General features: G+C 34.9%; 1 protein-coding gene across 4 annotated transcripts in view; it reads right to left on the bottom strand.

Annotated features, from left to right (window-relative positions):
• Positions 1–15,190, bottom strand: part of Poc1b (POC1 centriolar protein B) — a 90,264-nt gene that overhangs the window by 27,024 nt on the left and 48,050 nt on the right. For 3 of the 4 annotated variants that reach the window (XM_015482951.2, XM_048804175.1, XM_015482952.2), the window contains exon 10: positions 11,015–11,095. The exons of the other annotated variant lie outside the window; for it this stretch is intronic. In XM_015482951.2, coding sequence (XP_015338437.1) covers positions 11,015–11,095 — 81 coding nt within the window. The remainder of the gene's footprint in view (positions 1–11,014; positions 11,096–15,190) is intronic. 4 annotated transcript variants of the gene reach the window in all.

Raw genomic sequence — 15,190 nt, 5'->3', positions numbered from 1 at the left:
ACACACACAGTTCTGCCACATAATCAGTCCAAGACATGCAAACTGAGACTGAGAAGCTGTGAACATGGAGCCTGAGTCCATTGGAAAAATGGCCACTCATGCTCTGACCAATAGTAACAGCCAGGAGATAAAGGCTGGAATAAATAGCCTGAATTCTGCAAACAGTTACATGATTGTAAAAGCACTTCAAATCACTAGGGGAAAAAAACCCAAAACAAAAACAACCAAAATATTATGGGTTTAGGCATGCTTTTGAGTCCTGCCCACAAGATTTCCAAAACAATAAGCTGGGGATATTTACCAAGAAAACATACCTCTGTTTAAAAATAAAAACCAATGGAAAATAGGGTTAACTTTATAAAAATCACACTAACTAAATGGGATGTAAACTAATATTTTCATCTACTCCATACAGGAAATATACCTGCACCCACCGGAACTTACAGCAATAACACCACCAAATAAAACTTAAATACACACACGTTCCTGCCACATAGAATTTCCTCTTCTAAAAACTGAACAAACAAAAATGAAACGCCGAATGTCTTCTCTGATATAAGGAGAAGACTCAAAATGGGGTAGGGAGGAAGAGCATGAGAAGAAGATTATGACTAGATAGGGAAGAGAGGTGGGAGGGAATGGGAGGGAGAAGGGGAATTGCATGGAAGATGGAAAGAGACCCTCATTGTTATACAAAATACACGTATGATGATGTGAGGGAAAAAAAAATGTGTCACATTAGATTGGGTAGAGAGAAGTGATGGGAGGGGAGGGGAGAGGAAGGGGGATAGGAAGGGCAGCAGAATAAAATAGACACTAGTATTGCTGTATGTATATACGTGTCTGTATAACGAATGTGATTCTGCCACCTGTACACTTGGAAAAATGAGAAATTATACCCTATTTGATTCAAATGTATGATGTCAAGACCACTGTATTGGGCTGGGATGTGGCTCAAGCGGTAGCGCGCTCGCCTGGCATGCATGCGGCCCGGGTTCGATCCTCAGCACCACATACAAACAAAGATGTTGTGTCCGCCGAGAACTAAAAAATAAATATTAAAAAATTCTCTCTCTCTCTCTCTCTCTCTCCCACTCTTTCTTTAAAAAAAAAAAAAAGACCATTGTATTGTCATGCGCAATAAATAAATAAATAAATAAATAAAATAAAATAAAATTAGTGATGGACAGGGGTGAGAAGCCAGGGGAACTAATAGAAGAGTAACAAATAAGCCTGCCAACAGAGGTAAAGTCATTTTATCATTATGATATAGATTAAAGATGTGATCAATGAAATAATTATTCATACCAGGAAGCTATATCCATGTATCTGGCTCGAGTACCTGTAAGAAACATGCCAAGTGGCACATCTTTTGGATAATCAATAAGAGACAATATTTTAAACACAGTTGTCTTTTTTTTTTTTTTTATGAGAATTTTAACACTATGCTAAAGATCTGTGCCCGCTAACGTATAGTGCATGTCTAGGGCTTACCTACTTGGCAAATGGGAGTAGGCAAAATGTAAAATCTCAAAGTTGCCTCAAGACAAATAACTTACTAGTGTTGACTCTGGGGCTGATTTCCCCACTTGTCTCCTCACTAGAAGTCCTTAGCACTCCTTCTTTTTTTTTCTTTTTCTCCTATACTGTGCATGCCTCTTTAGCCACTGTACTATAGTGAAGAAATATTTACTTGGGTTAAACCACATTGACAAGGGCAAGTGACAAGGCATGTATGCAGACTGGGTATCTTTACCTGTTTGGTGAGGACCGTCAGTTAGCCTTGATGCTAGTCAGATCCAGGCCTTGCTTGCCTTCCTTACTTCCTCACTTCTTGGAAGGGTGCCCAACCTCTTGAAGGCTAAATTATAGAGTGAGAGAATCTGCGTGCATGTTCAAGTGAGGAGGTAAAATGCTAAGCAGAATATGAAAAATGGTGGCTATTTCTATGGGAACCACAGGTATGTGATGAGAACGTTCCTAAATCTGATGCAGTAAAACTTAAAAAGACTGATCTATATGCTACATTCCTGGATGAGCAACTCAAGATGGTAAAGTGGGCAGTTATCCTTAAATTATTTTATAAGTCTAATGACAAGCCAATCAATATTTCAATGGAATGTTTTTTGAGAATGGAATATTTCTCAAGTTCACATAGATATATAAAGGGCAAAAATATTTTAAAATTGAAGGCAAAACTGCATATTTTAAAGAAATATTCTAAAGCTACAACAATTAACAATGTCTAAGAATGGATCAAGGACAAACAGAATAATAAGATGGCAGACAGTCTCCAATAGTATATAATGTTTAATAAAGGTAATTCACATTGGAATTTAAGATTTTATTGTGGGCTGGGGATGTGGCTCAAGGGGTAGCACGCTCGCCTGGCATGTGCGGGGCGCTGGGTTCGATCCTCAGCACCACATAAAAATAAAATAAAGATGTTGTGTCCACCAAAAACTAAAAAATAAATATTAAAAAAAAATTCTCTCTCTCTCTCTCTCTCTCTCTCTCTCTTTTTTAAAAAGATTTTATTGTTAAAAGTAAAAAGAATAGCTAAAGGTATGTTTGGGATTTAGGAAGGGACTTTCTTTGCATAGAATCTAAATAAATCATAAAATATAAACAAAATATATTGTTTTCAAATAGTTAATGCAGATAAATCTATCAATGTTCAGAAACAAAATTCAAATAGAAATGACAAAAGAGAAAAACATATTTGTAGAATATGGCCAACGGTTAATGCTTTGAATTAAAATGACATGAAGATCAAATCTTTAAATGCACAATGCAATAGGAAAATGAGAAAAGTTAAAATCGCCAAGTAACTAAAAAAAATGGGATTCACTTGATAATATTTCTTACTAAGCTTTTAAAACTTTTAAAGTACACTTAATAATAAAAATTAAATACAATGCCTAGTATATTTAAAAGTGTAGGAAATAGAAAATTTCATGTGGTACTAGTAGGAATCAATATCTATTTGCTCATTCTAAAGTGGAGTTTGCCTTATAAAGCTTTTTAAAAAAAATGCTTACCTGTAATACAGAATATGTCTCTTGACTCCAAATCTACTCTACCAGTCTCTGTTCTGTATCACAGAGACTAGGACTCTGAAAACTAGAGTTTTCTCCCGTCATTTGATTTCCTATCAGAATCTGCCAATGGGAGGCATGAGATGGAGACCAGAGGCCAGAGAAGACAGGGGAGACTCGCTTCTCCCTGTCTGATTGCTGTTTCCCTCAGCCCCTTCCTGCAGCAGCTCTTAACACCCTGGTTATTCCAGCATTACCTGGCTGCTGCCCCTTGTACATTTGGTTTCAGTTCCATAGAGTCTGAGTTTGTGGGACTAGAGGACAAGGCCTCTTGTCCTAGTTTCTGGACTCTAATAACCCCCACCTCTTCCTGGAAGACTACATTTCAAAAGTTAATAATGGTTGTCTCCTGACAATACATTTTTTTTTTTCATTTTGTGAGAGGATATATGTATGTGTTCTCATTTTTAAAATTAGCATTTATTCTTTGTAGAATTAAGGAATTTACTTCCTCAGAAACATAATATACAGTAGTTAAAAGCACATATTCCAAAACCAAATAGAGTTCAAAACCCAGCACTGTTACTTATTGGTTAGATGAATTTGGACAAATTCCAATGCCCGGGTTAGTAGAGGAATTCCACTGAATGAATAAACACACTTTCTCTTTACAAAATTGTTATATACTTTTTTTTCATATGATGGTATGTATTTTCATATGTATGGGGTATTTTTACCCGTGACATAGGGAAATACAGTTTTTGTTTTCTTTAATTTTTGATTTTGAAATAATTGCCTATCTAGGTAATTTTTTTTTTTTCTGAATCTTTCGAGAAGTTGCAGACACCATGCCCATTAACCTCAGATACTACAGTGGGTATGTGCTCAAGACCAGACTATTCCCTTACATAATCATGGTATGATTATGAAAATAAGGAAATTTAATATGATACTACTCTTCCATCTATATTAACTTTTTTGCCACTTATTTGGATAATGTCCTGCAAAACATTTTTTCCACTAGTCCAGAGTCAATTTCACAATGCATTTAGTTGTCATTAAACAAAGAATGAGGTATATACTATTCCATCTGTTACTATTACTTACTAACAAGTAATAAGCTTAGAAGTCTGTAAAAACAGGGAGAAGAGATAGTAAATGCATGAAACAAGTACCTCCCTGGGGCCAGGAAACTAAACAGAAAGGTTGGAAGGCCCTTGCTGAACTGAAATGGTTTGTTCACAAGGAGGAAAGAGGAATGTTCATTAAAAAGACATTCTGAAAAGGAGAAGGAAATGCCTGGCATTCCTTCTTCATCTCCTCTTCAATTTAAAACAAACAAGGAACTCTTATGTGCTCTAGCAAAATACTCCAAAGAAATACATAAAAAGCAAAAGAATTTTGTCATCATAAACACTGAAACCTACACCAAAATTCTGTAGTGGTTCAGAAAAGCTTTAAAAGTATATGATTCCCAACTGCTATGTATAACCATAAAGCTCTAATAAAAAAGAGTACATATGATTATAAAACCTGAGTGTTCTAATGGTCACATCATCTTAAGTGAAAGAAAAGCAAAATACTGTTGGAATTAGGAAAAAATAGGAAATTCAGTTATTTTACAACATTCATTAAATATAAAAGTCACTTTGAGTCAACCTAAATTTTGTTAAAATTTTAACATAGTTTTATTTGTGTTTGAGAATGTATGATGTTTTCATAGTATGATGGCTTCTACTGATGTCTGACTGTCTTAGAAAGCAGAAGAAAGGAAATTGAAAAAGACAGAAGGGCTGAGGCAAGGACCAGCACTGGGCCTTAAGAGTCAATTAACCAAGATGATAAAGTTTTAATTTCTCTGAAGCCCTAATATATTTTACATAACTTGACTTCATAAAGCACAAAGAACTGACTGAAAGTTTGTTTAGTAGACTTGCGGAGTATTTCTACCAGATAATTTAATTTACTCTCAAGTGGCCAAATGAAAAAGGAGCAGCCAATCCGCTTCACCGTCTACACAGTACCAAACAATTAAAAACCAGATGGGCAGAGAAGAACACAAGAGCTAAAAGCTAAGTTCACACCTTTTCCTGAAACTCCAACAGCCCCCAAATGGCATTTGACTCCCTAGTGAACTGTGCTCTGGGTCAGCAGGAAGCTCTTGCGCTGATGGTCCGGGAGACAGCACTTTCCAGAGTGCCACCCTCATAATTTCCTGTGTGAAAAGCTCACTGCTGTTCTTGCATTCCTCAGGTTGCATTTCTTCTCATCTCAGAGGATGTTGCTCTTCCACAGGAAGAGGAAGGAACCAGTTGTTGCTGGATGTGTGGGCTGAGAGCTGTCGGGCATTTTCAGCATGCCTCAGTCTCAGCTGTGGGAACCTGGGATGTGGCTTAGATTCCCAGGCCTGGAACCCTCACTATTGCTGAGGCAGTCAAGAGTTACAGTTTGGAAATATAGTGTCTCAGGAAGTTGGAAGGCAGAAATAATACCCGAAACTTCAACACCTCCAGTTCCCAGATGTGTGCTAATTTTCTAAAGGAAATTGAAAAAAGTATTTATTCTGTTGGACTTCCAAATAACATGTTTATAAAATCCTTTTGGATAGTTTCCTTTTTTTTTTTTTTTTTAAAAAAAGAACACATTTCATATAGAGAAGTTTAACTTCTAAATCACTTTTGTCAGCAGGAATGAGGACCAGTCCCACTACATAAAGTATTTGTTAACTAGATAATTTTTAAAAATTGAATTCATATAAAATTTTTGGTAAATTCATTAAGTTTTCTTTCCCTGTGACTCTGAAACTTAAAGGGAAAGAAACTCAAATTAGTAAATGTTTCAGTGAATCTTAATTAAACATTTAGGACTTAGTTATTGTCATCACTTTTATTAAAGAGCACATTTAATTTGGAGAAAAAAAGAAGAAAGCCTCTGACCCATTACTTATTTCTGTTTCAGTATCACTAACTTTATAAATTTTACAGCTAGCCTCAGCTACACACATCTCTTTGAAAAAAGGTGCCATGTTCCTTTAATGAATTTGACAATTTTAGTTGTTATTGTTGAAATTTCAAGCACTTTTTTTTTTTAAAGGTCAGCCTTGCATTCACAACTGTTGGTAGTTTTTATAATATATGTGCTTCAAAAGCAAGGATCTAACCAATTTGGAAATAGTTTCTTCCCCATCCCTAATATTTTATTTCATCTATCTTAAAGATTGTACCTGAGGAAATATTAAATGTGTTTTCCAAATGGCAGGAGAGCTATGAAATTTATTTTTCCTTACTTACTTCTGTTAATGTCATGTATATCCTAATTTTTAAATGCCTTTGACAATTACTTCACATCTTTCAATTTCAAAAGGCCATATTTTTAGACTATTTCTTCAATCTTCTAAGAATTCCTTTATCCCGTCAAGTATCTTAGTACATAACATTTAACTTTTTGAACTAATGCATAAAAAATTAATGGCATATTTACTCTCATTTGAAGTTATAAGACTAACATTCTCTTAGTGAAAGAGGATAAATTAAGGGAGGCACCAACTAGTGAGTCCAAAGGCCTGGATCTTACAAATGCCTAACCCACACAGTAACAGGGGCAGGAGAAAGATAGTGCAGGATCACTGACCCAATGCTTGAAGACACCATAAAAATGCCTGTTTCCCAAAGCTTACTAAGCAGCCACAGAGTTACAAACATACTTAGTTTTAGAATTCACTGTGCACTAAATTTATAAATCAGTGTAGCCTTATAAGCTGTTGCAATGTTTAAAAACTTTAAAAAGAATCTTATCTATCTCAAATTTAAATGTCTATATGTAAATTCAGGAAAGTTAGCATATGGAAAAGTATAGAATTCAGGAGGTTTGTATAGCATGATTTTTATGAACTTTCCTAGAAAAATAAAGAGGAAATCTAGGGACGATAAATTGCATATGCCATTTTATACTTTTAAAGTTATAAATTTTAGTTTTAAGACATTTAAGTTTGCATACACTGTGTTCTTTCAAGTAAGTATTTCCAAATCTTTGCTTACATAAGCAGTTAGGAACTGAAATAACTGAACTAGTTACGCAATGTTGTCTGGTAACCAGGATGCACTGTTGCCACAACATCCATGAACGTATTCTCTCTGTATCTGCAAGTCTACTCTTTGTATGTCCATACAGTTTGTCAATACATCAATATTTTTCAGGCAGCATATACCACACAAAGATCTCCATGAAAGTGAATGACCTTTTCTCCCTAAAAAATAGGCCACTGCCAAAATCTTTCCAAAATAGAAATTTTGCTGAAAAATGTAAATCTAAATGTCATTTAGGAAGGGGTGTATATCCCGAAGTCACGGAAAAGGCAGAATGTCTCTTGCACTGACTTAGTTGATTGCTTTTCCTGATCCTACAACTGAGGACAGGAAAACTAGGATTCTTTCTCTCCCAGCAGCCCCTTTGCCAAAAGGAAGCAGAGCCAGGAGATATTCTCAGCTACCCTGAGATTACTTAGGGCCACACCTTGCTGTCCTTGCGGAAAGGAGATAGGGAATCCCACAACCGACAACCAATCTGTCAGGAAATCCTCTTGGCTCTGCCTTCAAAATATATCCCGAATCAGATCCTTTATCATCACCTCCTCTCTGCAACCACTTTGGGTCAAGCTGCTTCGGCTTCTTGTCTGATTATTCTATTAACTTCTTAATGAGTCACCTATCCCTCCATCACCACCTGCAGCCTCCTGTTCTCACACAGCAGCCATAGTGAACCTGTTAAGTTATAAGTCAAATATGTTTCTCTTCTACAGAAAACCCTCTGGTAGCTCCTATATCACTCTAGGTCTGGCCTTCTATCATTGTTCCCACTCACCTGGAGTGCTGTTCCCAGATACCCACTCTACTCACTCTCTTCATGCCTGTAGTTCTTTACTTAAATGTCACCTGTCATATACATCCTGGCCTGCCCATGCATCTGAAACTGCAATCCTCTTCCCATCTGCCTTTAGTACGTTTTTTACCTTTATGTTTTTCTGGTCCACTATATTATAAAGTTTGTTTGCTTATTTATTTTTTAATTAGTAAACTGCTTCTTTCCTGACTAGAACTCTAGGGCAGGTATCTTTGTTTTGTTCCTTTCTTTAAAGAACAGAACTGTTACTTAATAAATATTTATTGAGAAGTGTAGGTGTACATGAGTGGGTATCCTTCCTGGGTTTTACCACATCTGCCATCTCTTGAGGTAGCAACATAAAGACCCCAAACTGGACTGACACACTTTTATGACCATGGTACATATTTTCATTTTCTTTGGAGGCATCTACTTTTAATGAATGAGTCAGGTCAGGGACTCACCACAATTTTCTTCTATAAAAGTCCTCCCATTTCCTTTAGTCCAATAATGACCTCTTCTGAATACTCCCACAGCAATCATTCTCTGACAATCATGTACTGTTGGCACCAAGTGTCTTGAAAGTGACTTATTTCCTACATGATTATTTCTACCTGGCTAGGTTGCATGCTTCTTGAGTTCAGGCAACCATCTTAACACCCTCCTTAGCATCTCAGGTAATGTCTTCATGCAGTAAGTTTTTATTTTGATAATGGAATAACAATGCATTGTAGATCACTGAATTTTTCATTCTATAATGTAGGACTTCAATGTATTGTAAATAGTCAACTGGACCTGAAATACTATTCCTAATTCTAAAGAAAAGTATATACATTACATTCACACTCTGCACAGCTACCAGGATAGAGATAAGAACACTGTGTCAGCTCTCTAAGAATAGTCTGGTGCTTTGACAATCAAAGGAAGAGTAAGATTATCAACTTCATTTTGTTCATTTGTATGACAAACTATTAAAATTAATACATTAAAACTTAGAAAGCAATTTACCCAAAGCTAACAAATTGCAATGGTCCTAGAGTATTTCAAAATAATTTACAGTAAGTTAAAAAAGAATTGCCACAGCTTCTTCTTGGACCAGAATTGTAGCTGTGTGCTTAATCCCCAGCAGCATAAAAATAAACAAAAAATCAAAAACCAAAACCAAAACCAAAACTACTTCATATTCATCCATTTTGGGAGAGAATAAAGAAGGAGCCTGGGATATTCCATGAAGCCAAATCAATGCTAATGCTAAATGCCCCAGTACAATTTGTGTGTGTGTGTGTGTGTGTGGGGTGTGTGTGCTGGGATTGAACCCAGGACCCTGTATATGCTAGGCAAGTACTCTGCCACCCAGCTACATCCCTACTCATTTTATCTTTTATTTTGAGACAGGGTCTTGCTAAGTCACCCAGTCTGGCCTTAGTCTTGTGATCCTTCGGCTTTGGCCTCCTGAGTAGCTGGGGGTCATAGGTGTGTGCCTCCAGGTCCAGCTAAAGATTACCTTTTTATGTCCTATCTTAATGAAATGAACTTCTAAGGAAAATTTTCCAGTCTACAAAAACCAAACAAATCCTCAAAAGAAATAGTAATCACAACAACAAAAACTATCTATAAACACTGCTTTTATTGTTGTTTGTTTTTTGTTTCCAATATTTCTCTGGATTTTTAAATTAAATCACATACAAAGCTTATGCCAAAAATATTTAGTACAATTGTGCTCCATGTGAAAGTAGAAAAAAAAACTCTTTTATAGATATGTCTGATTTGTTTTTCAGAAGCAAAAGAAAAACAGTCAATGGATATAGAACACTACAGATCAAGAATTACTTCTACTACATTAATGGGAAGGCAAATATTTAAAAAATTAATCTCACTTGTCAATTTATGCGTCTTTCAGTGAAATTATAATTTCACATATGTACGGTAATATTATCCCTTCTGTGGATAATCACACTCTGTTTTATAAGAGAACTGCTAAACTTGTCATTTGCTTGTTATTCCAACTAGTCTTCTCAAAGTCTCACATATACCACATTCCCTGGGTTAGGGTACTAAGATGTAGACTAGTTGACTTTGGCACTGCTTATTTCTGGGTGGCAGTTTTGCCCACCTCCCTAGCACACTGCCTATCAAGAACATCTGCATTTCCCGGGACCTGAGGACCTGCAAAGCTGCAAGAGTACTTAGAAGACCCTTGAATGATTAGAATGTTTTCTGGTATTATAAGATAGAGTCTATAAAGTGGATTGGTAATCCAAAGAATTCCTCTACAGAAATGACCATTCTTGAGATCTACTGGAGAGTTTGCCATGCTATAGTGTCAGGAATTTCTGTTTTGTTTACTTGTTTAGTCTTGTTTCCTCTTTTGGCCACACACTGAAAATTTATCCCAAATATTTAACAACACTGACATCATAACAGCAGTGTCACCAAAGGCCATGCTGCTTTTCCCATTTGTTCTCAACACTAGTTTTGTACTAACTAGCAGGATTGACTGTGGCAATGATTTGCCTCAAAAAAGATTAAGCTAACTTCTAAGTTGAAAGGCTCAAACTTTCAATCTTTTGAGACTTTGGACAAAATGAATAAGTTCCAAGAATTATATATATTTAGTTTCTGGATAATAATCAAGAGATTAATAAAATAAAATGACTGTGCTAGTCCTATAGCTTCTAAGGAGAAGTCTGGAAGTAAGTTTAGCACATCTGGAAACAAAGTGGGGGATATGTTCTGCCACAGCAAGTGAAATGTCACCTTAATAGGTATGAAATGTCACCTTAATAGGTAACTATGCAGTTACCTATTACTATGCAGTAATAGGTAACTACATGGTTCCTTAATAGGTAACCAACTAGACAGAGCACAAGGCCTTTGAAGTAAAAGCTATTCTGAAAATTGGCACTTCTCCCCCTTGTGGCTGTTGAGATACATTGTACATGTGACTTTTTGTACAAAATTTTTCTAGGCTAAAATGTTAGGCTACTTAGCCCACATTTTATACTCTCCCTTACATACTTTTTAAGGATACAGATTGTGTCAAATGATTAAATTCCACATAACTGTAAAACAAACAGACAAATAAACGAAAAACTTACTGTGGTAGAATCAAAAGAAAGGATGTCCACAACAGGAGGAGTAGAAATCTGCAAATCGATTACCTCAAGCTTTGGATTAATCTGTGCATATACATAAAAAAGTTAATATAATTTTTTTTTGATACCACAAGAAACTGGATGCTATTTGTACAGAAACTGGATACATACAACGTTTGCAAAATAGTAGTCTACCAAATCTATCCATTTAAAAAGACTATAAAAAAGTTGAATTTATCTCAGGAACACAAGGTAATTTTTACATTAGAAATCAATGTAATTCACCTATAAGGGAACATTAAAAGTAAAATAAAATGACCCACCTCAAAAAGATGCAGAAAAAATCCTAGTCTGTTCATTATGATAAGAAATGAAATAAAATATTAAGATACAAGAATTTAAAAAGATTAAATAAATTTTCACTGATATATAAAATTACTACCTAGGAAGAAATCCCAAAAGAATCTATTGCTAAATCATTGAAACTAGTAAGAGAATTTTACAAAACCACTAGTCCCCAAATCATGATACAAAGATCAGTTGCATTTCTGCATTCAAGCATACAGTTAGAAAACAAGACATTTAAAAAGACATCATTTATGATAACATAAACATTTTAAAATATATCAGAATAAATATATAAAAATATAAGACCTTATGGGGAAAAATGAATAAAACTTATATTGACATTAAAGAAGAGTCAAATAAACACAAAGCCATGCTATAAAGAGTTTAGAAATATATATGGGAAATAAATTTAGTGAGAGACAATTGGGAACATAAGAGAGGACAGAGGATTTATACTTGAGAAAAACAGGTCACTGTATGAATCCCTAAGTAATACTACTATAAAAGGCAGGCAGTGAATAAATCAGAAAACTAATTGTTATACTAAAGCTATAAAACAAGTAAAAAAATATTTTTGTAAATACAGGCTGAGAAAATCATCTTAAAAACTGAAAAAGCAAAACCATAAAGAAAAAAATGGATGTGATTATATAAAAAAATCAGGATTTCTGTTTAACAGTGGATACCACAAAGTTAACAATCAGATAATAAAGGAGGAGATATTATGATGTCTAAAATGGAAAAAGGATAAATATCTAAAATACACAAATCTACAAATCAATGTGAAAAATGGCTATACCCCAAGAAAAAAATACTATAGAAGTAAAAATGTAACAGTTAATCAGCATATGAAGAGATGCTCAGAAATATTAGTAATGAGAAAATTAAAGAATAGTAAAATTAAAGGAAAATACCAGTTCACTCCTATCAGATTACAAAAACTAGAAAATTCAATGATATCAACTTTGTTTTTAACATTGTTTAAATGTTTTAAACCCCCAAAACTAGAAATACCTCAAATGTCTGTTAATAGTAAAATACATTATGGGGATTACTATTGTGGCAAACTAACTGCAAGACTGCACAGCAAAAAATGAATGAAAAAACTCTGTACAACATCTGAAAATATAAATTCAGAATTCATATACATAAATCTAAAAATCTTAATATTAAATGAAAAAGCAAATTACAGAAATAAATATTCAATATGATTTCATCGATATGAAGTCCAAAAACATTTATAGGTGAACAACATATTTTAAACATATATAGAAAAAATACAAAGAAAAACAAGGGAATGATTACCTACAATGATGACTACCTTTGAGGAAAGTTATTTCAAAATCCAAACAGACCAAAAACAAACAAAAATTCAAACAACATTAATACAAAGAAGTATACAAAGGGAAAGACAGATGCAGAACTTTATGTCAAATGAATGGTCCTAACAGGAAGGCACAAAAGAACCTCCCAGAAGAATCTGTTGCCCAAGTGCTTAGACAGTGAGAGCTGCTTCCGATGGAGGAAATGTGGCTGAATGCGGCCTTAAAAAGGCTTAGAAGGCAAAACCAGAGAGATGAGTTAAAGAGCATTTCTCAGCACAGTGGCAGAAAGCTGACAGTACTTTTTGCACGGGGTAGAAAAAAGAGACAATTAGAGAGGTTGGCAAGGGTCAAATTATAAAGGGTGAAGGGATTTGGCAAAGCAGAAAAAGTTGATATCTAAAGTGTACTTTAGAAAGGTTAATCTGTGAGAGATGTGTAGAATATAAAGAATAAGTTGATATAGCAGCGGAGACACTACTGTAGTAGTCCCACACTGCTGCAAGGAAGGCTGAGCTGGCAGTTAGAAGACTAGAATGATTTTTAAGACACTTATCAGTCTTGATGGGTATACATGTCGTTTCAGAAACAGAACATTTTATAATTATCCAGCCAAACGGTGCTAGGCATGGAGTTGCATGTGTCCAGTAATTGCCTTGTTACAGTAAAGGAGGGAAAAATCTGTGTAGGATGAGCATGAGGGACTACTGTCCAGCCAGCCGGCACTCTGCTTCTTTCTGGCTGTTCCATAAAGCAGAAAGCAACCAAGCCTCCAGCTGTAAACTGAGTCTGCATCGAAGGCAAAGACAAACAACCTGGAGGTGACTTATTTTCTTTTCAGTCTTAGTTTAGTTGTCCAGAGATTGCTTTCAGACATTTTATTCTCTTCTATCTACTGCCACCTAGTGTAAATAGTAAGATGTTTACCAATGAAAATACAATTTGATCTAACCATTTGAAATTGGAATTGCTCAAAAAAATTAAATCAGACCCTAGGTTCGATCCTCAACACCACATAAAAATAAATAAGTGAAATAAAGATGTTGTGTCCAACTGCAACTAAAAAATAAAATTAAAAAAAAATTAAATCACATGAAAAGAGGAAGTACCTCATAGTAAAAACCTTGACCTTCTACAAGCACTATAGTTTATTAATCATAAATTGACACTGCACAATTTCTATCCTGATTCATACTCTTTCATTCTAAGTGAAAGTTTTAAATTAAATAGATTTTTGGCTCTGGAGATTTCCATATGCCTTAATTTGAAGTAAAGTGTTTAAAAAAACAATTTGAGTTGGGCAGTAGTGCATGCCTGTAATCTTAACTACTCAGAAGGCTTGGGACTCTATTTCAAAAATAAAATAAAATAAAATTTTAAAAAGGCTTTGGATGGGCTCAGGGCAGACTGCCCTGGGTTCAATCCCCAGTACCATCCCCCCAACCCCCTATCCGCACACACACAGTGAAAAGGAAAATAAATAAATAAGTAAATAAATAAATAGAAAACCACAAAATAAAAGAAAAAACAACAATTTGGCAATTAATAATTTTCTCATAATATAATTATATAATATAATTATTATCCTCTGCTTTATTACGAAATTTTTATCAAAAACACAAACACAAACAAAAAACCCTGAACAATTAGATGTTCATATGCAGACTCTTACTATTTCCTTGGCAAGTCATATCATAGGATTTACAAAACTAAGCCATGTACTTAAATTCAAGCAGTAATGAGAGTTTGAAGATAATTTAAACTATATATATAAGGTTGACTTCCTTAAGGTAAAACAAAAAGAACAATAACAAACACCCCTCAATCACAATGCTCTTTCTGTAGTACAAGTGAACTCTAATTCCAGAATGAAAAGTCAGTTCTTAATAGAATTTTTAAGTTTACATTTGAAAAATACAGTTGAGAGAGGCTTTGCATGGCCTGGGTCGTCCTGACCTTGAAACACTAAACAACCCAGGTGGATTTTTCAGCTTTCTGGCTGTACAGTCAGGTCAGAGCTACTCAGACAACTTATTGACATTTTAAAGAAAGTCTAGCTTTCTTAAATGGACATGGGCTGCCAGTAAATCACAGAGAAAATGGCCTGCATCTCTATGTTGAGATAGCACTGTGCATTGAAAATATTGAATAGGAATGAGGAGATCTAGGCCTGGCCTCACCACTCTGGTGAGGTGGCTAAGTAGATGATAGGGGAATAGGGTATCTCTTTCCTGATCATGCCCAGCCAAGCCACAGAAATGCTAAGATATCAAAAGTTAATACAATCAGCCTTAGTAACATAAGGATACTCAAGTTAAATTAAAATATAGCTCACCTTTATTTTATATAAACATACGTAATTGCAGGGATCAATAAATATACCTACAGCTGAAGACACTGAATAAAAACTGAGATGAACAACAAGCAAATTATATTCTTTCTTTCAAAAAACAGAAGAAAAAAATGATATAAGAAGTAGCATAAAGAAGTAATGAAGGGCTGGGGATGT

This window comes from Marmota marmota, unplaced genomic scaffold (genome assembly GCF_001458135.2).
Source record: "Marmota marmota marmota unplaced genomic scaffold, marMar, whole genome shotgun sequence".
Taxonomy (NCBI): domain Eukaryota; kingdom Metazoa; phylum Chordata; class Mammalia; order Rodentia; family Sciuridae; genus Marmota; species Marmota marmota.
This window is presented reverse-complemented; position numbering and strand designations above follow the sequence as displayed.